This window comes from Salvelinus alpinus, chromosome 6 (genome assembly GCF_045679555.1).
Source record: "Salvelinus alpinus chromosome 6, SLU_Salpinus.1, whole genome shotgun sequence".
Lineage (NCBI taxonomy): Eukaryota > Metazoa > Chordata > Actinopteri > Salmoniformes > Salmonidae > Salvelinus > Salvelinus alpinus.
In genome coordinates, this window is record NC_092091.1 from 53066549 (window position 1) to 53090152 (window position 23604).

General features: G+C 45.3%; 1 protein-coding gene across 2 annotated transcripts in view; it reads right to left on the minus strand.

The window, feature by feature from the left end:
* Positions 1-634: 634 nt before the first annotated feature.
* The window catches only part of LOC139578881 (protein FAM193A-like), a 36018-nt gene continuing 13048 nt past the window's right edge, over positions 635-23604 (minus strand). The window contains exons 6-23 of one of the 2 annotated variants that reach the window (XM_071406990.1): positions 21058-21289; positions 19057-19181; positions 18548-18695; positions 18308-18382; positions 18009-18083; positions 17780-17892; positions 17106-17360; positions 16191-16344; positions 15587-15739; positions 14952-15236; positions 11510-11726; positions 10041-10328; positions 8856-9162; positions 4236-4422; positions 3610-3861; positions 2401-3289; positions 2146-2227; positions 635-1646 (exon numbers count right to left, since the gene is read on the minus strand). In XM_071406990.1, coding sequence (XP_071263091.1) covers positions 1553-1646; positions 2146-2227; positions 2401-3289; positions 3610-3861; positions 4236-4422; positions 8856-9162; positions 10041-10328; positions 11510-11726; positions 14952-15236; positions 15587-15739; positions 16191-16344; positions 17106-17360; positions 17780-17892; positions 18009-18083; positions 18308-18382; positions 18548-18695; positions 19057-19181; positions 21058-21289 — 3931 coding nt within the window. In that variant the 3' untranslated portion in view covers positions 635-1552. Of the gene's footprint in view, positions 1647-2145; positions 2228-2400; positions 3290-3609; positions 3862-4235; positions 4423-8855; positions 9163-9995; positions 10329-11509; positions 11727-14951; positions 15237-15586; positions 15740-16190; positions 16345-17105; positions 17361-17779; positions 17893-18008; positions 18084-18307; positions 18383-18547; positions 18696-19056; positions 19182-21057; positions 21290-23604 lie in introns of both variants that reach the window. The other variant, XM_071406989.1, reaches the window with a different exon arrangement.

Consider the following 23604-nt stretch of genomic DNA (forward strand, 5'->3'; position numbering starts at 1 on the left):
TCTGAGCTACTTATGTTCTTCTGGGAGGACTGAGGGCAAATAACATACACATATTTCACCACTGACTGACATATGACAGTCAAGTCAGTCCCTTACCTTTTCAGTCACTGCTTTGAGAACGTGGGGTCCCACAGGACTCAGTCATAGCTCCACTACCGATTGATCATGTGACTGACTGACTACAATCAGTGGTGGATAACCCGGAAAGCACCCGGTCCTCCAGGTGACTCACCGTCCCATCATCTAGTGTGGCTGCACACCCCAAATGGAGAAGTATCAGTGATGTTTTTATAGGCCAAACGTTCCCTGAAAGCACAACCAGTAAATATTACTCACCTTGGGGTAGAAGGTAATGGTGAACAGTTAAAGTCACTTAGTATCGAGGGGATGATAGTGCTACAGCATCTTCTTACTTAACCAATAAGCCTACACCTCTCTAGAATCTATTTCAGTGTATAATGTGCAGATGGGTATGATTTACAATCCAGGTACGAAGGGGAGAATGGACCTCCTCTATAAATTTGGGGAACATTAAGTTACAAAAATACTCCTAAATGAAACTAAATACACCCCCCCATCCACTGCATTAAAGATGCACTACCAATGAAATAAGCACAGACACAAGACACACACATCCTGCCATACTACTGTATTCCATCTTTCAAAAAAGAAAGATAAGATTTTAATATTACTTAACAATATGTTAAAAGGTAGCCAGTTTGGCTTCAGTGTTAATACAATATACACTCTATAACAGATTGATAGTGTGCATTGTTCTTTTCTTCAATTTCATTCTGAAAGTATTGTGATACAAGCTGGATACAAGTCAAAAATAGGAAAGAAAACAAAATAAAAACTGTAACTGGTACACTTATCGATTTTGTTAAATGAAATTGAAAAAATAAAAAAAAGAACGTTGTCAAGTATTAAGCCAAGTTCCTCTCAGTCAAGTGAGAGTTGTTGGGGGCAGGGGAGAGTATGGCAGACCATGCCCATTCATTCCCTTGTCAGTTATCTGAATGAGATGCCGTGCTAGGAATCGTGGGTAACAAGGGGATAGTAAGCCACAGTAACTGAATGAAAGGCTTTAATTCATCAGATATCTTTTTTTCCTCCAATTTTTTTCCCATGTGTGTCTGTTTTCACAAAGCATACATAGTAAGGATCTTTTGACTAAGAGTCCGGCAAAAAAGAAAAGAAAATGCATTTCAGAACATGGCTTTTTAAGTCAAGAGAAATGCCCCTCAGACTAAAAACACACAAACGAGCAACAAAAACAAAACCAGGTAGAAAGTAGCATTTTGTGATTATTCTTTTGTGTGTCATTTAATGTAATTCTTTTTCTCTCTCTCAGAGTTCTGCTTGAGGATCAGCCCGGAGGATGGGTTCATGGTAGAACCGCACAGCAACAAAGAACAAGGCAGCGTGGGTGTGCGCCATTTGGGCACAGCAGGGCTACGGGATGACGGGGTCTGTGGTAGCAGTTTGAATGGGGGGGGTGCTGATTGCTTCCTGCCACAGTCTCTTTTTCTTTGTCCTACGCGAGGTCCCATCAGTGGGCGGCGAACGTTGCTTTCTTCAAGCTAAAGTTGGACCAGTTGATGGACAGCCGTTGTCGGGTCTGCCTGGCGGAATCCAAGCAGAACCTGGGAAGGGAGGGAGAGAGATGGGGAGTTAAAGATCCACTCCATGCAACGCTTTTCACTAGGGGCATCTGGAGGAGGGAAGTACGCTCAAGCTAAGTACCAATTATCTTTCCTTCCTCCCAAAGTGTGCATTTGTTCTCTTCCCTTCACGGATTTGAAAGGACTCCACCAATCCAATGCTTTTACATTTGTGGGAAGTAGTGAACAGGTGCACACTTTAGGGGAAAATAGATATTATTGGGGTACACCCCTAGTCCTCTCCACACCCATAATCATAAGCTTAGGAATACAAGTAATTTGTTTTAATAGTTTTGGGGGATTTAATGATAAATTGATTCACATAATAGATTCTGCATATAAAGCATCCAGCTTCACTTCAAGCTAGATTCAATTTAAACACTTTGCAACTAAGCTTCCGGACAGATCGTTTAAGCAATTTTTTCAACAAAAAAAAGAAGCTTTATGTAATCAATGCAAAGGAAGAGTCAAGTGCCCGTACCTTTTGAAATACTCCACCTCCCTCTCAGTCTCGTCCATGTCAGTACTGTCCAGATCAATGTCTTTGGGCAAGAAAACATCATCTGCAATAAGAGAACACTCGGTCACAAAATGCCAACGTAACAAATGTAAATGTCCCCGTCTCAATATTATCTCTGGATGTTGTATGTGCCTGAAACACTTCTGCAGCCCTGAAACTAACCATCCTACAGGGATAAATAAAACTGCACAGCATAACCTAGCATATCATGCTGACCTATTGAGTTGTTTGTCTTGTCAGCCTTCTTCTTCTTGTTCTTCTTGGCCTTGGCCTTGGGCTGGGGGGATTCTGCGCTGAGGGGTTTGCCGTTCTGCTGGGGCTGCTCCGTCTGCGAGGCAGGGGGTGGGGAGGGCTCCAACAAGGGTCGGCTCCTCTCATCTTTCACCTGGCTTGCCGACTGCTGATGGTGCTGCCTTTTCCCGTTGTTCCTCTCCTCCTTCCTGGGTCCCGGTGCCAGAGGGACGACCGGGTCTTCAGCGGGAAGCCTGGGCCGGGTCACTTTGACATCTGGTGGTAGTTGTGGTGTACTGTTAGTGGTGGTCGCCTCTGGGGCTTTCTTGACCATCGTTGTCTCGCTGGCGGTTTGCCTGATTGGCTGCTGCTGTTTTGGCTTGGCTTTGCCATTGGTCTCCGTCGTTTGGGGTGCAACGGAGGTGCCGTTAAGAAGGAAGGGGGCTGGGAAGTTGGGGGCATTTGGGGTGAAGGGGGCCGGAGTAGGGGCTTTCTCCCTGCTGTTCTTTGGACTGTGCTGTGAGGGGGGAGGCCGGGGCTGGGGTCGGTGCTCCACTCTGGGATCCTTGTGGCCAGGGAGGCGCATGAGGCTGTGCAGGAGCTGGCTCTTGCCGTTGCGGAGGTTCTCTAGGACGTTCTGGGCCGTCTGTTTGAGGGGCTGGGGGTTGTTCTGCGGTACGGGGGCGGCGAGCTCCTTGGCTTTCTCCTTTTTCTTCTTGGCGGAGCGGAGGTGCTGCAGCTCTTGCAGGCGGAGGAGTTCCCGTTGGAGGGCCTCCTCCTCCTCCCGCCGCCGTTGCTCCTCCTCCAGGAGCTGCTGCACCTGATCCTCCTCCCGCTCGCGGGCCTCCGCCTCCAGACGCACCTTCTCTTCCATCTGAGACACACACAGACAGTTCATATCCAGTTGGTCCGTTACTTCATTTAGTAACAAAAAAATACAACTTTGGTTTGACCCAACTCCCTATTTGAACTAAGTCCTTAGCACCAATGTTAAAATTACAACTTGAAGGGTTATAGTTCAGCCCAAAATCAAATACTAAAACATATCATGTCTGGATTATCAGTAGACCACTTTTGACGTCAGCTGGGGTGAACTATTACTTTCAAAGTGACATTTTAAATCACGACACTGTCGTCGAAACAAAAATGGGTAACACTTCAAACAAAATGTTGTAAAACGCTTTAAACCACTACCTTCTTCTGTTTGTGGCGGGCCCGCTTTGCAGCCTTGGAGCTGGAGGCAGGCTTGTTGTCACTGGCGCTGTTGATGAACTGCAGCAGGTCCTCCACCCGCCGGTGGTCCTCCATGCCGTCGGCACCACTGTCGCGCTCCACCACGGCCGGCTGCTCCTCCCTCTTGGGCTGTTCCTCCTTCCGCTTGGTCAGCCTTAGGCGCAGCTTCTCGCGCATTTCCGCGTAGTTGCGGCTGGTGGGCGCCGCCGGGGGCTAGGGGAGGAAACAAGGAAATAGGGTTTAGATTATTCTGGTAGTTTGAGTTGAATTGTGTGTTGAATTCATCAGAGCACCCAATACTATCTGGGGTGAGTTTCCGCTATACAATGTAAAATGTGTTGGGGACCTAATCAGAAGTGCTATTTAAAGTGCCATCTCTCCAGACTAGGCTCGTTCAGCTGCTGGCTAGACAGTGTCCAACAGGCCGTTCTAGTAAAGATTTAGATTCTGTATCCCACAAAATGTCAGACTACATCATAAAACACTATTACAGACTTCTGTTTCTCACTATTCCACAAGTTGATACATAGTAATATACTCATAATAGTACGAGTATATGCATGTGCGCGCATGTGTGCATGTCTTACCCCGCCGTGCCCGAAGAACTCGCAGTAGCAGCAGTCGCAGTACTTCCCTTCCTTCTGGTTGGTGGAGGTGGAGGTGGAAGAGCTGTGCTCCGAGCAGCTGTCCTCGTCCTGGCTCTCCTCGCCGTCGTAGCCCTGGTGGTCGTACGCCCCGTTTCCCTCGCAACGGTGGCCCTCACACTCGGGGTCACTAGAAGGGGTCAAACGCCAAGGTCAAAATGTCAATGTCATGCCAATATGTAGTAGCTGAAATACCGGTAGGTGAAGTTAACCAATAAATATTTTGAACTTTCTGTACTGTCAAATAAACTGGTTCCAATTGTGGCAAGTCGGATAAGATAAAGATGTATAGTAAACATATAAACAACGTTCACACATGACTGATACATTTATCTTGCATATACCTTGTAAGCATTTGTAAGGCACAAACATCAATTTCATTAAAGAGCAGTGCTACACAAGCTAAACAATAAACATACTGTAAGTCACACAAATACATTTTTCACTGAAAAGCAGTACTGATACAAAACTGTTAGTAGTGCGCTTGGCTTTAAAGAGGTAAAGAGTCTGTTCCCTGATGGCAGTACTGCATATTGGCTGTCCAGTGGATGTGTAAGATCCTAAATGATTTCTTTACCCCGCTTACCTGTGCACCGGAGAGCCTTTTACCTTCTTCCTACAATCTTACCACTGACCTGTACAACTCTCTCTAGGGTAATCTGACTTTCCCATGTGAGGGAGCCAAACCAGGCAACAACACTAAATGTGAAGACTGGCTCAATAAAACAATCTGTAAAAGGACTAGAACAGATTTATACATTAGGCCTTCTAAGTTTACGAAGGAAGTACAGTCTGGATTGATATTTAGATAACACTGGCCCACAGTTGGCTCCAAAGTTCAGCTTGTTATTAACTACTGTACCGATGGTGATTGACTTGGAGCAATCAGCTTGATGGTTGTTTCCCAAAGTCTATGATTAGGTCTTTGGTCATTCAGATTTCAGCACCAGATGTCAAACTTGTCCACTGTGGACTGAATCAGGTCATCCGAATCAGATGTGCCAAGATTAGCAGTGTCATCTGAGTATTTTATGTACCGTATGTTCTCAGGGCAGGTGCTCCTACAGTCATCTGTATAGTGTAAACAGGACAGGAGAGATGATTGAGCCCTGTCCTGCACTCACCAATGAATCCCACCCACGGTGGTCTATTTGACAGAAAATATAAAATCCACAGAATGAGTTTTGGACTTAGGTTCATATTCAAAAGTTTGACCATTAGATATGGCTGTATACTGCTAAAAGCACTGGAAAAGGCCACAAACACCATCTAGGCATAGGACTTGGCAATGTGTGGTACAGTAGGAACAAGAACCTTGTCCACTCCGTTGCTTGTAGGCAAATTGAAGGGGGTCTACAATGCCTCAAACCTCATTTTGTATGTGGGAGAGAACCAAACACTCAGAACGTTTCATTATGACAGGCGTTAACGTAACAAGGGCTCCCGAGAGGCGCAGCCGTCTAAGGCACTGCAGTCCCTGGTTCGAATCCAGGCTGCATCACATCCGACCGTGATTGGGAGTCCCAAAGGGCTGCCCGCAATTGGCCCAGCGTCATCCGGGTTTGGCTGGGGTAGGCCGTCATTTTAAATAAGAATGTTCCTAACTGACTTGCCCAGTTAAATAAAACATTTAAATTAAAAAATAAAGGTGGTAATCGCTGAGGACAGCAGAGCGGCTCTTCTTGGGTACTGGGCATACGATGGATGATTTCTACAGAGCTGGTACTGTATGCTCCCTCAGTGAGCGTTTGAACAGCTCACAGAACACACCTGACAATTCCTTGTGACAGAATTTAAGTTGGAGAAATTATCTGGAGCAGTAGCTTTGTTTTCTGATATTAGATGTAATACCCTATCAACATCTACTTCCTCTATAACCAAATCAGCTTCCCTTTGTGCTAAAGATAACATTTCACAACAGCTCATCCTCCTCAGTACTAAAGTCCAGACTACCAAACCTAAAATAAAAAGAGCTCAAACTCTCGGCAAACCCAATAGAATGTTCTTTTGAATGGACATTGAGCTCAGTGTGGTTAGTTGGTAGTCTAGAGAAGTTTTAGACCCTTCCAAGTACCCCTCATCTTTCCATCCTGGTATAGTCCTTCACCCTTCTCTATGTAACCCTTTTTGCTTATTTTGAAGGGACCACTGTATCCTCAAAAAAAGGTATGTAATCAGACAAAGCCTCTAAAGTTTCATCCAGTGTGGCATTTTCTGAGAAAACAGTCCAATCGGTACTGTCAAAGCAGTCTTGCAGCACTGCACTGGATGTGTCATTCCACTGTTTTGACTGATTTATAGACTACTCCCTCTCTGTAGTTTATTTCGAAAGGCTGGAATGAGGTGGACTGCATTAAGAGCCTAGGTGCTTAGAGGAGCCTTCTGAATAGACTGGTGTTTTACTACCCCTTGTTGAACATGTAACATATTGCTGATAAGAAGCAAGAGTCTTTGAGAGTACCGCTGTTGAAAACCACCCAGTCTAAAATAAAAATCGGGGAGTCAGGTGATTTTGACTATGCGGTGCACGCATGACGTGATTACATCTGCTGTGCAATTAATAACAAGAATGATAAAGAACTGACCGAATTCACGGGGCCGGTACTTTGGTGTGAAGGAGCGGGATAGTAGCACCACATCTGATGAGCAGTGCGATTCCAGAGTGGTACAATATACGACGATGGAAGCTAGATCTACTCAGGCTTTTATAAAGCTAGCCAACTTCAGTTAGCTTCACATTCCAGCTGAGACTTCATTCATACTACGACAGTGGATATTGCGCTCGTCTGCCTGCCGCTAACTCTAGGAGGCTTGCATCAGTGCATGCATGTCGCACGTGGCGAGTCGAACGCCGAACTCTTGATTGAGACAACGCTGAAAAATCTAAATCGATGGGCGAGTCAAGTTATCTTGGAAATTCAGCAGGCTCTAGTGTGAAATTGGCCGCTAGAAGTGCTGTCGGTCTTTTATTACGTATTGTAACGACGATTTAATGTTGTCTTTGGTGTGCTTATCAATGCAACAGCAGCTTTTATCTAAAATAATTGTATTAAGTAAGTCATACAAAAAGGTGTGATGTTTCAAACGCATTCTGTCATTAATAAATGTGCTAGGTATTTTAACATTACTATATTTTTTAACACAAAAAACACTGTTTAATACAATATTTAGTCAGTGATCTACACATTTTTTATTTTATTTAACTAGGCAAGTCGGTTTAGAACAGATTCTTATTTACAATGACGGCCTACCCAGCCAAATCCCGACGACGCTGGGCCAATTGTACGCTGCCCTATGGGCCTCCCAATCACGGCCGGATGCGATACAGCCTGGATTCGAACCAGGGATTGTAGTGACACCTCTTGCAATGAGATGCAGTGCCTTAGACCGGGGGCCAAGGGGATGATGATGCAATCTTTCAGAGAGGGAGGGAATATATGATTTCATTGGTCCTCCAACCACACTTCATTCAGAGTAAATGGAGTTGGCCTGACCCGGAACAAGTTAGTTCTGAAGGACTCGTTGCCATAGAAATGTACATGGCTAAAAGCTTAGCCACATTCATATGACCGGTTATTTACAGTTGGAACACAGTTGACCAAAGTTGCCTCACTAACTCCTCAAACCACATTCAAAGTATAGGGCTCAGGATATGGGCAGATCTGCTGTATGCCTGGTTGACATAAATGCAAACCCTGCCTCCGTGCTTTTCCCCATGTCAATGTCATGCCTGTATGGTGTTCTGAATCCGACAAAGCTCAGTTCTGAGTCAATGACTTGGCATCTAACCATGTTTCAGTAAGACTGATCAGTTTGGCCTCTCGGTATGCCCATTGGAAAGTAACGTTGACATACATTTTATGGAGTATAGAAGGGAGCGATGGGCTTCCAATGTTGTGGTTATGAGTAAGACCTAGTTGTTTAGAAGCCCACTCAAAGCAACAGTGGGTGGTTACAATTCAATGCTCTCCAATATAGCCATGGAGAGGTAGTAGGCAGATGTTTTGCCTAATCAACTGATACAGGATCAGATTTCAATTCATGGGCAATATTAAAAATAAAAAGCTTGCAGCACGCCCAGTGCTCCGTTGACATTTCACAGAGATATGCTTGTTTATTTGAGACATGACATGTTCATATTAACAGCGTATACTAAAATATGAAAGTACTACATGTCATGTCTCAAATTCAATATACATCTTACCTCTATTGTTTAACATTCTCCGGATTTGAGAAGAAAGATGAATGTCATTAGCCTGTCACGGTAGCCTTAATTCTCGCACAGCATCTAGCCTAGCTGACGCAAAGCTATTTTCCAAATTCTTGACCACCTTTTTTCATCTGGCCTCCATTGATTTAGTCGCCCAAATGTCTTACCTTTCTTCACACAGATTATGATAGAGACATAAGGTTTGGCCCATTGTTTTCCTTACAGGATTATCTACACAATGCGTTTTTGATTGGACACACTATACAGGCCTTGGTCTGGTCAATGTTAGTATCAGGAGTAGGTTAATCTGATCTTAGATTTGTGATAAAAGAAAACTTAAACAAGGGACTGACCTGCACACGCTGGGCGGGGCGCTAATGGCCCCGTCGGCTGGTGCGGCGTCAGGTGGCTCGGCTGGGGACAAGCACATGCCCTGGTGGTGGGCCTCCATGAAGCCTGGGGCCGTGGTGGGAGTCGTTGGGAAGGGCTGCGAGCCCATGCTGGGGTAGTGGTGCTGGGCGGTGGGGCCAGGGGCAGGAGGCAGGGCTGGGCCAGACGAGAGCTGAGAGAGGGAGGCCAGGCCTGTGGGGCTATTCCTAGGGGCGATGGGGCCAGGTTGTTGCCTATGGTCCTCTTTACCTATATTGTGAAATACATCACCTGGCAGAGACAGAAAAAAAAAAAAAATGCATATGAAATGATGCACATTCAGCAGCTGGTTAGTGAAGATCGGAGACAATTCACAAGAAGTCATCTTAAATGCCTCAATGAAGGAAATACATTTACAGTAAGTCAGACCCATGTTTTTGGGTCATCAGGTATATTCTGACCTCTGCTTGTATATTCTGTATTTGGAACATGTTAAATTACAATCATTGCTGCAAACACAACACTTTCCCTTTCTCAGGCAGCTTTCCTGTCACATCAGTACAGATCAAGGAGAAGAAGCTAATTCAGGCCATTGAGACGCAGCCTTGCGGCTAGTGACTGCTAGCCGTAAGCACCCCTCCCCCCCATTTTATCACATAAGTACAAAACGAAGTCGATAGCCGAAGTCGGTAGCTGAAGTCTACGCCCCTTTGTTTGTGATTGGTCAACAGTAGGGATTCTTCAAAAGTCTTTGCTGTCCTTCTACGACATACTTTTCATTGAGTAATATTGCACCAAACATCTTAGTTAAATGTAAAATTGCGCAACTAAGACCTCTGCAAAAATATCAAAATGAATGACAGATTTCTTGAGTTAGATTAATTCTGACTACAACGTCTCAAAAAGGACAAACAGTACTACTGCTGCTTTAAAAGAAAAATTATGTTCAAGCGAAGGTCTTATAAAGGAGCACACGAGCACACTAGTTTGGTTATGAAGCATGCTGACAACTTTAGAATGAACCAAATGTATCGGGCATGTGGTGGTGTGCTAGTATGGATATTGGAACGTAGCAGTGTGCCATCGGACTAGCCCTAAGCTGCGCTCCTCCTCCTCAGTTTTACCTAAGGAGTTGGGTCTTTTAGATGAAACTTGGATGTGATTATTACTTGACTGGACAGTGGTTGCCATGCAGGAGACTGAGGCGGTGGAGGCAGAGGTGGCCATCACCACTTTGTTGGCCTCCAGGAAGGCATCTTGGAAATTGTAGAGACACTTCTTCTTGGCGCCGTTCTTCCTCTCCCTGGGCAGGGGCTGTTGCTGCTCCGACGGCGAGGGTGGGAGGAGGTGAAGGGAGGTGGGTTCGGCCGAGGCGGTGTGGGCGTGGTCACCATAGCTGGAGGAGGAGGGCGGGGGGAGGGGCACGTCAGGGTGGTGGGGTGATCCCAGCATGTCCCCTGGAGATGAAGACAAACATTTTATTTGTATTTATTTAGCCTTTATTTAACCAGGCAAGTCAATTAAGAACAAATTCTTATTTACAAGGACGGCCTGGCGAAAAACAATTGAAGAACAAGAGTTAACTGCATGTGTAAGATCCTGTGTAAGTCCAAAGATTTAGATGGGTGAGAAGGAACATCGGACACAAACAATAAGGATGGCTCTCACTGTATACAGAGTTCAAGTGTACATTGAATTCTATGGCACGAGGGAGGAACAATTCTACTTCATAGAGCCAAAACACACAACACTGAACCTTGTTGGGACCCATCCTTGTATAAACTACAGAGACCAAGTCACACCACACCCCTCGGACAAAGACACTGATCCGACAGAAGGAGGAGGAGCTGGGGGAAGGAGGCTGAAATGGGAGTCGAATGGGGCCTCTTACTACAAGAGCAGACATGTACATATTACCATGTACATATTACCATAGCTACCTGGATGTACATATTACCTCAACTACCCGGTGCCCCAGCACATTGACTCTGTACCAGTAACCCCTGTATATAGCCTCGCTTTTTATTTTACTGCTGTTTAATTATTCATTACCTTCATTTTCTATTCATCAATTATTATTTATTTTTTTCTCTTAACTTCTTAAAGCATTGTTGGTTAAGGGCTTGTAATTAAGCATTTCACTGTAAGGTTTACACCTGTTGTATTTGGCGTATTTGCCAAATACAATTTAATTTGATGCAGTTGCAGGCAATGGAGCTGGGAGCTGAAATAAAATGAGCAGCTCCTCCTTTAGCCTACATTTGGGATGGATGAATCATCTTCCTCTTGGAGAACTACTTGGTATGCAGGCTTTTGCTCCAGCCCCGTTGTACCACATCTGATTAAGCTATTAATTAATAATTAAGATGAATTATTCTTTGTGAGCAGCTGATTAGTAGAATCAGGTGGGCTATATTAGGTTTTGTAGTGAAAGTCTGCAGTATGATAGCTAGCTCCGTGGTGAAGTTCCCTCACAGATCTAGGATCAGCTTCCCTTCCCCCAATCTTAACTGTAACCATTTGTGTGGAAAATGCGAAACGGACTCAGTACCAGCGTCAAGGGGCAATTTCACCCTACACCAGCTCTCCAGGAGGAAGGTTGGTCGTCCATGGGCTAGATGAAGAGGTATGTTCTCACCTGGCAGGGGCTCCTGCAGCAGCACTGATGGGTTCCAATTCTTCATCATGGCAGCGTCGCAGATGTTCTCGAACTTGAGCGAGAGGCACTGCAGCGAGTTGTTCCAGTCGCCAGCGCCGCCACCAAAGCAGTTCTGGTAGACATGGTCCGGTAGGGAGGGGCTGAAGGCCTGCTGCTTGGGCCCTGTGTGGCTCGACGTGGGGGCAAGGGGGATAGGCTAGGAACAGAATAGAAGAGTTCTAAGTTTGATCTGACAATCTTGTTGGTTGTACAGTCGTCTCAAATACAACTGAAGGACCTCGGCGTTACTCTGGATCCTGACTTCTCTTATGAAGAACATGTCAAGAATATTTAAAGGGCAGCTTTTTTCAATCTTCCTAACATAGCAAAAATCTGAAACTTTGTCCAAAAATTATACAGAAACGCTAAGCCATGCTTTTGTCACTTCTAGATTAGACTACTGCAATGCTCTACTCTCAGGCTAACCGGATAAAGCACTAAATAAACTTCAGTTAGTGTCAAACACGGCTGCTAGAATCTTGGCTAGAACAAAAACATGTCATCATATTACTCCAGTGCTAGCCTCTCTACACTGGCTTCCTGTTAAGGCTAGGGCTGATTTCAAAGTTTTACTGCTAACCTACAAAGCACTACATGGGCTCCTACCGTACGCTACATTCACAAGACGCAGGCCTCCTTACTGTACTTAGAATTTCTAAGCAAACAACTGGAGGCAGGGCTTCCTCCTATAGAGTCTTTACTGAAGACTCATCTCTTCAGAAGGTCTAATGAATAAGTGTAGCATGGCTCAGGGATGCGAAGGTGAATGGCAAGACACTGGAGTGACGAACCGCCCTTGCCGTCTCCGGACAAAAAGAACACCTATGTGAGAATGCTGTTCATTGACTACAGCGCAGAGTTCAACACCATAGTGCCCACGAAGCTCATCACTAAGCTAAGGACCCTGGGACTAAACACCTCCCTCTGCAACTGGTTCCTGGACTTCCTGATGGGCCGCCGCAGGTGGTAATGGTATGGAACAACACGTCTGCCACGTCTGCCCTCAACACTGGGGCCCCTCAGGGGTGTGTACTTAGTTCCCTCCTGTACTCCCTGTTCACCCACAACTGCGTGGCCTAACATGACTCCAACACCATCATTAAGTTTGCTGACGACACAACAGTGGTAGGCCTGATCACAAACAACGATGAGACAGCCTACAGGAAGGAGGTTAGAGAATTGGCAGTGTGGTGCCAGGACAACAACCTCTCCCTCAATGTGAGCAAGACAAAAGGAGCTGATCGTGGACTAGAGGAAAAGGCGGACCGAACAGGCCCCCATTAACATTAACGGGGCTGTAGTGGAGCGGGTCGAGAGTTTCAAGTTCCTTGGTGTCCACATCACCAACGAACTACCATAATCCAAACACATCAAGACTGTGAAGAGGGCACGACAAAACCTTTTCCCCCTCAGGAGACTGAAAAGATTTGGCATGGGTCCCCAAATCCTCAAAAAGTTCTACAACAGCACCAGAGAGCATCCTGACCAGTTGCATCACTGCCTGGTATGGCAACTGCTCGGCATCTGACCGTAAGGCGCTACAGAAGGTAGTGGGTATGGCCCAGTACATCACTAAGGCCAACTTTCCTGCCATCCAGGACCTATATAATAGGCGGTGTCAGAGGAAAGCCCATAAAATTGTCAGAGACTTCAGTCACCCAAGTCATAGACTGTTCTCTCTGCTACCACACGGCAAGAGGTACTGGAGCGCCAAGTCTAGGTCCACAATACTTTTTAACAGCTTCTACCTCTAAGCCATAAGACTGCTGAACAATTAATCAAAATGGCCACCAGACTAATTACATTGACACCCCCCCGCCATTTGTTTTGTACACTGCTGCTACTCACTTTTTATTATCTATGCATAGTCACGTCACCCCTACCTACATGTACAAATTACTTCAAATAACCTGTACCCACGCACACTGACTCAGTACCAGTACCCCCTGTATATAGCCTCATTATTGTTATTTTATTGTGTTACTTTTTATTATTTTTTACTTTCGTTTATTTGGTAAATATTTTCTTAACTCTTCTTGAACTGCACTGTTGGTTAAGGGCTTGTAAGTAAGCATTTCATAGTAAGGTCTACACTTGTGGTATTCGGCGCATGTGACAACGTTTGATTTGATTGTGTCTGGCCAGCTCCCTTCACTGGGATTCTCTGCCTCTATTGGACTCCTAGTCTCTCAACATATTTTCAATAGTGACAGCTTTTTACAACACCCGTGCTTCTACACCTGCATTGCTTGCTGTTTGGGGTTTTAGGCTGGGTTTTTGTACAGCACTTTGTGACATCAGCTGATATAAGGGATTTATAAATAAATTTGATTGGCATAACCAAGCTGAAATCCCTCATAGTAGATATGAGCTCATTTGATACAGTGCGACCTCTTGTGGTATATCCATGCAATTACAGCGAAATAATCAACCAAAAAAGGTATAACAGAGTTGAATCACTTCCTTGTGATGGTGTAAATCCCCTGAAGGGAATGTATCAATGGGCAAATTCGATTTGCATGGCCCGGTGCCACGGTTGGGTGGAGATTTCACTTAAGGACCAATGGAATGGTCTAAAATGCAAAAACTCCACCTACCCAGGGTACCGGGCCATGCCAAATGAACTCCATCAATGAAAAATGACCAGTTAAGAGGGATGAGAGGTTACCACTCAAATCATATCCTGAAACTTAAATCATGTAAATCCCCATCAATTTTATAGAGAAAGTATAGCCAATACTGTGTCTGTAACTAGGGCGGTGACAATTATATCATTTTTGTTAATTGTATTAAAAAATATTTTGAGCTTATAATGCATCTTTGAAAAATTTCTACAACATACCTAATGAATATAACACAGCTTTGGTGACACAGCCATCTAAAAAAACAAATGGTTTTGACTGCTTGGAACATTCTTAAATGCAGCTTCTCCTCCAGACTGCTCGTAAAATGATGACCAACTTTACCCACTTCATGTAAAAATGAAAAACTGCTATTGGGTAAACTATACATAGTTCAATCCCCCATTCTCCTAAAATGAATGTACTAATACGATTATAATTTTTATAGGTCATTGTCCATAACTCAGTTGCATGATTATACGATAACCGTGCCAGCCCTATCTGTAAGTGACTATGGCTGTATCCCAATACCCATGAATGACTTCCATTTGTTGTCTCCTCTCCCTCAAGACTGTTGAAATGGCTTTCACCTATCAACAACCTTACAGAGCAGTGGTAAGATCAGTAAGGGACACAAGGAAGCCTTTCAAGACTATTGGGGCACAGCCTGTATCTGTCAAGCATTCATGAGGGTTCACAGGGTCAGATTTCATCTACCTCAAGCTAGTACAGTTGTTAGTGGTATGTGTGTGTTAACTCACCTTGCTGTGTGAAAGGGGGGGGCTGGGGTAGAGTGTGGGGTGCAGCAGGGGCCGGGGCAGGTGGGAGAGGTTATGCAGGGGCAGGTGGCCGTGGATGTGGGGGTAGAGGTGGAGGGCCGGGTGGCTGGGGTTCTGGTTGTCGCCCCCGGTGAAGAACTGGTGGTGGTGGCCGGAGGGGGGTGTGTGGATCCGGCTGGAGGAGAGGGGGGGGGCTGGGCCCAGGGGGGCAAGGGAGGAGGACAGGTCCTGGTTGCACACGTGGCACTCGCAGGCGTGCTGTTCCACCTGGAATGAGAGAGGAACAAGATGGCTACCGTGAGTTGTCCTTCATGTCCACCAGTGTTGATTGTAATTTTTTCTCCTCCTTTCAGCATTAAGACTACTGTGCAAGTATTTTCAGCTAGATGGCGACATACACAACCGGCTGTGTAGAGGCTGTGTGCCCCATGCATTGGAATCCATTCAAACTGAACAGAATCTTTCTCTAGGTATTCTAGATATAGAATACCTAGAGAAAGATTCTGTTCAGTTTGAATGGATTCCAATGCATGGGGCACACAGGTTAACCTGTGGGGCACACAGGTTAACCTGATTCAAATCCTACCTCAAGCCCTAGTTGTGTAGTGTGGTTGTACCTGATGCTGTGGGTAGTAGGGCGGAGGGCTGTTGTTGCTCTTCCCTGGCGAAAGCTCCCCCCGCTGGCCCGGAGGCTCCCCGCCGCTCTCCTCGTCAGCCTCCTCCTCATCACCCTCCGACGAACTACTGCTGCTGCTGCTCCCTCCAGGAGACTGGATAGAGAGAGAGAAGGGGGGAAGAGCGAGAGAGAGAGAGAGGAAGAGGGGAGAGTGAGGGGAATGGAAAGAGAGAGAGAGAGAGAGAGAGAGAGGGGAGGAGGGGGGCAGAGGATGAGAGGGAGAGAAATTGGAGAGAAAACCGAGGGAGAGAGGAGAGTGAGGAGGATAGAGATGGGAGAGAGAAAGAGAGAAATGCAGCAGGAATGAGTCAGAGTCAAAGTACATTTCCACAATCAAATCTGTCCCAGTACTTCGCACAGAGAAACATGCCAAACTTGCATCAAGGGCACTGTCACACACACGGTGTAGGGTGAAGTTGTCCCAGATGCTGATCTTGGGCCAGTTTAGCATTTCCCCCACTAATGGCTAAGGTTAGGATTGGGGAAGCTGATCCTAGATCTGTAACTAGGGTAAACGTCACCCCGCAGCCGTCAACCACCCACACCTCATCTTTGAGCGCCATGTTCTCTCCGCCACCGTTGAGCTCGCTGTGCAGGCCGTTCATCCTGGCCACCACCCCTGGGTCCTCATAGCCCCCCATGGGGTAGATGTCCGCAAACTTGCCCAACAGCGGAGGCACTTCGTCCTCGTCGCTACCACTACGAGGAGAGGAGGAAGAAGAGGTAAATACCAAAACAGGAGTGGCCATGTTTTCATTATAAAAATCATTATAGGAAATGACATTACATGATTGGAGAGCACATACCTGATAAAAGAGTTATAACTACATAAACCACAAGAGTAACCATAACCACAACAAATACAACCATACCCACATCAACTAGATATTGTGATAAATCCTACTGGTAGCATGAACTAGTCCCGGGCGATCTGGACAAAAAAAATCCACACCACGATAAATTGGATGAATCACAAGAATGATAAATTTAACAACATTAATGTACAACAGTTATTTTTTTGTAATATTACCCTTAAAACTACTACTTTGAATGCTGTAGCTATCAATTGTCCCATTAACAATTACCCGTATTAGCAAACTTATTTCACACTTCTCTAGTAGGGCCCTATATATGTTATTAATAGTAATGATCGATAATAGCAAAATGGCCACGATAAGTGGTCAGTGTTGATCATTTCAGTTGATCGTCCCAGCTCTAGCGTGAACTCATAAAGCCATTATTTGTGCATTTTAGTCATGTATATCTTTGATAGATATAAATATTTAAAAAAATAACATTATTGTAATGTATTGCTTTTTTTGTATGTTTTTTTCCTATGATATTTTATTGCTTTACATTATATACTCAGGTCTTGTTTAGAAAATACATTTGCTATGATCTCCTGAATAAATAAATACATATTTTTACAACAAAGAACACGCCACCCCTGGTGGACTTACAAGGTGGTGGCGACCCCTTCTGGCATTATGAGGCGCGAGTGCTGCTGTATGGTGATGGGCGAGCTGGAGGCCGAAGCAGAGGCTGAGCTGCCCCCGGAGGACAGACTGGGGGGGTGCACCTCGGCCAGGTAGTCCCGGTGCTGTGGGGGCTCCGTGGCCTGAAGCGGCAGCTTGATGTGGAGGTCCTCGGCAATGGGAGAGTCCATGATGCCGCACGTCAGGATGTGGGAGAGGCTGCAGTCGTCGCAGGTGCATCTGGGGGAGGAGGGATGGTTGTTCATTAAAAAAGGTGGTTTTGCAAAGGTTGGGTCGCAGGTGGCCAGTGGTGGTGTTCCAGGTCATCGTTTTTGTGGTCGAGCTGAAAATCTCAGAAGGTTGATATATTATATTGATGTGGTTCATGAGATCCTAAACACTTGTATACACCATTTCCTTTCCTGTCACTGAATAACACTGGGTACTGGCTAGAAACATGGGTTTGTTTTACTTTGGGTTGATAAATGAGGATTAAAAACATACCTGCACACAAAGTTTGAATGTCTCATTGGACTTGTGTCATATAATACCCACATAGGTTAAAAAAATAAAAATAGGTAGGATTTTATTTAGACATGCTACAAATAAACAAACACACCATCTGTAAATTGTAAGCAAAATGAATCCTCCAAACTCACCGTCTTCGATAATTGCAATTTGGACAGTCTGGAATGCTGAGACGAGAGGAGAGCATTCTCATCGTGTCTGTAAAGTTACTGTCACCAGCTAAAGATTTCTTACTGTTGGTTAACTGCAAAGACAAAATCAAATTCATGTACAGCAGATTTAAAGGGTACACCGTCAAAATCTGCCTGACCAGTTTCACAAATAAATCAACTATTTCTATAGACTATTTGTCCATCATACCTGTTCTTCTATGAACCTCCTCTGTTTAAAGAATTCCCAATCTTCCTTCAGCATCCGTTGTTTTGTTTTCAAAGTCTGTAAATAGGTAGACTTCAATTATGCGCTTTGACAGATTGAGGTCGAAACATGTCAGCTTTTTAATAAATAACAGTACCTAAATCATCTTTTCTCTGTTGGTCTACAGAAATAATGACATAAATAATAGGGTAAGTGTTAGGGAATGAAAAGATAGACAATGCTGATAACTACAGTAATTGTCTTATATTACTTGAAATTTAGTTGCGTGATAAACCCCTTACATTTTTGCTAATTAAAGACTTATGTGGTTCTGTCCGTTGATTTGTGAGATTCTGGCCCTCCACCTTAAAAAGCAGCTGCCAAAAAGAGAAATTGTTAAGCATCAGAGAGACCAAAAGAAAACCATTCAAAGGAGATGCATTTGTTAAATATGTTATTGACATTTATTTGAGTTCAGGGATATTGTGTGTATGTGATGTGTTTCTCTCGGTCTGTGTGTGTGTGTGCGTGCGTGCGTGTACCTGTTCGTCGACGTAGTCGTCAATCCTCTTCTCACACTCCTGCCACTCGGCAGCCACGGCGGCCATCTCCTGCTCCAGCTGCTGGTAGCTCTCCAGCAGGGTTCTGTACATGTCCTCGCTATACGAGTCGTGGGAGGCCGTGCCGTGCCTAATCAGAAATGGCATTCTTTTTTAAAGAAAACATTGGAAACACACAGCTAGGCCAGTTTATCATACCAATGGCCTATTTAGGTTTGAGGATAGACCAGGTTTAATGATTTTGCTATACTAAGACAAACAAAAAGGGATTATATAGGGAGACTATCAACAAAAAAAAAGATATAATAATCCTCACAGAAGCATACACCTCAATGGCATCAGAGAAATCCTCATCTTAAATGGCTGTTTTACATTTACATTTAAGTCATTTAGCAGACGCTCTTATCCAGAGCGACTTACACATTGGAAAGTTCATACATATTCATCCTGGTCCCCCCGTGGGAATTTTTTGTCATTCGACTCAGTCTTACCTCAGCTGTGCAACCAGTGCAGGTAAACTGCTGTGCAGGATGGGCTCGGAGAACACCAGGTTCTCAAAAAGGTGCTTGTTGTGCAGCTCCCACGTCACCTGGAACTTCTGCAGGTGTTCGTTCTCCTGTGGAACCCAGACAAGAAGAGAGTTACAAACCAAGTTTATGCGGCCTGGCCGGTCTAGCGGTATTGCCGCAGCCTCCGGCACACGTCTACTGTGTTTGCATAGGGTCGAATCCGGCCGTTTGACACAACGTCTCTGTCTTTCCCCACCCTCTGTCTTTCCCCTATCACTGTTAACTAAAGAAATACAAAACTGAAAATCCTTTGACAGTCTGGTCCAAAATTATTGACACCCTTGATAAAGGTAAGAAAAAATAACTATAAAATAATTCAAATACTGTGCTATATTGTATGCTCAAACACACAAAGAAATGCTTAGTTGGTCACAAAATCTACATTTTGCAATTGCCATCTCAGTCTCCGGATTTGAAACCCAGTGGTTTGAATTGAAGAGGACAGTCCATAAGCACAGACAAAGGATATCAAGGATCTGGAAAGATTATGTATGGAGGAATGGTCTAGCATCCCTCACAATGTGTTCGCCAACTCATGAATGTTTTTTTTTTTTTAAGTACTTAAAAAAAAAAAAAAACTCAGTGCAGTTATCCTCAAAAGGTGAAGTATTGAAACATTAATAATTTTGACCCCTACCTTTTTGAGAATGAGAAATTATATTAATTGATAAACAAAATCGCTTTCTCTGAACAGCCCAGTACATCACTGGGGCCAAGCTTCCTGCCATCCAGGACCTATATAATAGGCGTGTCAGAGGAAAGCCCATAAAATTGTCAGAGACTCCAGTCACCCAAGTTATAGACTGTTTTCTCTGCTACCACATGGCAAGCGGTACCGGAGCGCCAAGTCTAGGACCAAAAGGCTCCTCAACAGCTTCTACCCCCAAGCCATTAAACTGCTGAACAATTCATAAAAATTGCCACCGGACAATTTACATTGACCCCCCCACTTGTACACTGCTGCTACTCGCTGTTTGTTTGTTACCTATGCATAGTCACTTCGACCCCACCTACATGTACAGATTACCTCAACTAGCCTGTACCCCTGCACACTGACTCGGTACCGGTGCCCCCTGTATATAGCCTCGTTATTGTGTTACTTTTTATTATACATTTTAATTTTAGCCTACTTGGTAAATATTTTCTTCTTCTTGAACTGCACTGTTGGTTAAGGGCTTGTAAGTAAGCATTTCACGGTAAAGTCTACACTTGTTGTATTCGGCGCATGTGGCAAATAAAGTTTGATTTGATTTGTATTAGTATAAAATAATTTAACATTTCTTTAAGCATAAAATGTAGCTCAGTATGTAAATTATTTATTTTTATACAGTCATTTCTGCACATCTTTATCAAGGGTGTCAATAATCTGGACCCCACTGTGTGTGTGTGTGTGTGTATAGCCACAGCAGTGGCAGCTGTCTAGGCTAAGGTGGCAAATTTCAGACAAACCTCTGTACTGCTTCCAAAAAGTATGAGTCATTCTATGACACCGTCTGTGGCTTGTCCCTGAGTTCTGGGGAAATTCTAAAGCCTATGTTAATCCTGTGAGAGTTACTGAGGCAACGCTACTTTTTAGCCTTCATGTATTGGGGGCAAGTCTGGTTTAGCTCACGTTGTCGCCAAAACTCGGGGTAAACCTCTAAAAGAAACACTGAGCAGCACTAAGCATTGTCCCTCTGTGCTAGTCAGATGCTAACAAAATGCCTAACACAAAGGCAACCGTAAAGGTAACCACTAAGGCTAACGTAAAAGGCTAATGCAAAGCATAATGGAAAGGCCAACAGTAACGCCAACAGTAAGGCTAGCGCAAATGCCAACCCTGAAAGTTATTGCGCAAGACTGTTTGTTAGCCACTGGTCTAAGACTATGCTAATGCTAACATGAGGCTATCTTCAAAGCTATCGCTAACAGAGGAAGACTCACCAGGGTGAGGAGGAAGCTGCTGATGGTGCGGGCAGCCTGGCAGAGGGCACTGTACTCCTCCAGGAGCAGCGAGATGAACTGGTGGGCCTGCGGGGGGCCCTGGGCGGCGGCCGCCGCAGCCTTGGAGCCGGTCGACAGGTGCTTGAGCAGGCGCACCTTCATTTCTAGGACATACTCGCGGGCCTGCTGCTCCAGCCTCTGGTAGAGCTGGTACGGGTCCTTCTCGCACAGCCTGAACAGGTGGGCAAGATGGACATCATAAGACCCAGTGTACAATAGGCTAATACAATAGCAAAATATGCTAATACTTGTAGGGATTATCTATGGTGGTCAGTCCTGGGTCAAATCCAAGAATGGCGTAGCAGTCGGATGTGTCTTTGTCCTGTCTTGTCCCGTGTAAATAGTATTCGTATTTTTCGTATACATTTCGTATTTATTTTAATTTCACTTTCCATCTAGGAACTGAATATACATTCCTACATTCCGCCTCACCCAATGTGGTACGGACCTGCTATTTTTTATATACTTTTGAACCGTAACCCCAATCAGAAGCTAGCCAGATAACTAGCTACTAGCTAGTAGTCAGTTAGCCACTGCTGCGGTCTTCGCCCTTAACTCGGACACAGCCAGCTTCAATACCGGGCCGATACCTGCCAGTCTGCAAGCGCGATATCAACCCAGAGCATATAGGACTGCTTTTTCTCTACCACATCACCGGATTCCTGACGCAAGCTCTGGACAATTACACCGTATTATCACAGCTAGCTAGCTGCAACCGAGTGGCTACTACTGGCTAACACCTCTGTCCCGAAGCAAGCACCAGTTAGCCTTGAGCTAGCCTCGAGCTAGGCCCATCTGCCGGCTAGCTGAAGAGCTAGTGCCACTGCCACGAAGCTAGCACCAGTTAGCAAACACTATTCTACAATTCACAACCTCTCTTTCGCCATCGCCATCTGGCTTGGATTCTCTGTCGACACAACCACGTCTGAGCAGACCCCCTCCGTCTGAGCAGACCACCCCCCGGGCTACTAACTTTACACGCCGCGTGCTAGCTTAGTGGAGGCCTCCTCTGCTCCATCTACGGCTGCCCCCTGGACACTATGATCACTTGGCTACATAGCTGATGCATGCTTGACTGTCCATTAATTCACGGTACTCCATTCTGTTTATTTGTGTCTTATCTGTCGGCTCTGTGCTTTAACTCAGGATCTGTGTGTAGTTAATCCGACCCTCTCTGCCTAGTCATCGCCATTTTTTACCTGTTGTTGCTGTGTCAGACTAGCACCCTGTTATTGCTGCTGTTATCTTACCTGTTGTTTTAGCTAGCTCTCCCAATCAAGACCTGCAATCACTTTATGCCTTATTGTATGTCTCTCTCAAATATCAATATGCCTTGCATACTGTTGTTCAGGCTAGTTTTCATTGTCATTGTTTTGGTTTGCAATGGACCCTGTAGTTCCACTCTCCGTACCTCTGATACCCCCTTTGTCCCACCCCCCACACATGCGGTGACCTCACCCATTGAGACCAGCATGTCCAGAGATACAACCTCTCTTATCATCACCCAGTGCCTGGGCTTGCCTCCGCTGTACCCGCGCCCCTCCATACCCCTGTCTGCACATTATGCCCAAAATCTATTCACCAACGCCCATAAATCTGCTCCTTTTATTCTTTGTCCCCAACGCTCTAGGCGACCAGTTTTGATAGCCTTTAGCCGCACCCTCATCCTACTACTCCTCTGTTCCTCGGGTGATGTGGAGGTAAACCCAGGCCCTGCATGTCCCCAGTCACCCTCATTTGTTGACTTCTGCGATCGAAAAAGCCTTGGCCTCATGCATGTCAACATCAGAAGCCTCCTCCCTAAGTTTGCCTTACTCACCGCTTTAGCACACTCTGCCAATCCTGATGTCCTTGCCGTGTCCGAATCCTGGCTTAGGAAGGCCACCAAAAATTCTGAGATTTCCATACCCAACTATAACACTTTCCGTCAAGATAGAACTGCCAAAGGGGGAGGAGTTGCAATCTACTGCAGAGATAGCCTGCAAAGTTCTGTCATACTTTCCAGGTCTATGCCCAAACAGTTCGAACTTCTAATTTTAAAAATTAATCTCTCCAGAAATAAGTCTCTCACTGTTGCCGCCTGCTACCGACCCCCCTCAGCTCCCAGCTGTGCCCTGGACACCATCTGTGAATTGATCGCTCCCCATCTAGCTTCAGAGTTTGTTCTGTTAGGTGACCTAAACTGGGATATGCTTAACACCCCGGCAGTCCTACAATCCAAGCTTGATGCCCTCAATCTCACACAAATCATCAAGGAACCCACCAGGTACAACCCTAAATCCGTAAACATGGGCACCCTAATAGACATTATCCTGACCAACCTGCCCTCCAAATACACCTCTGCTGTCTTCAATCAAGATCTCAGCGATCACTGCCTCATTGCCTGTATCCGCCACGGGTCTGCGGTCAAACGACCACCCCTCATCACTGTCAAACGCTCCCTAAAACACTTCTGCGAGCAGGCCTTTCTAATCGACCTGGCCCGGG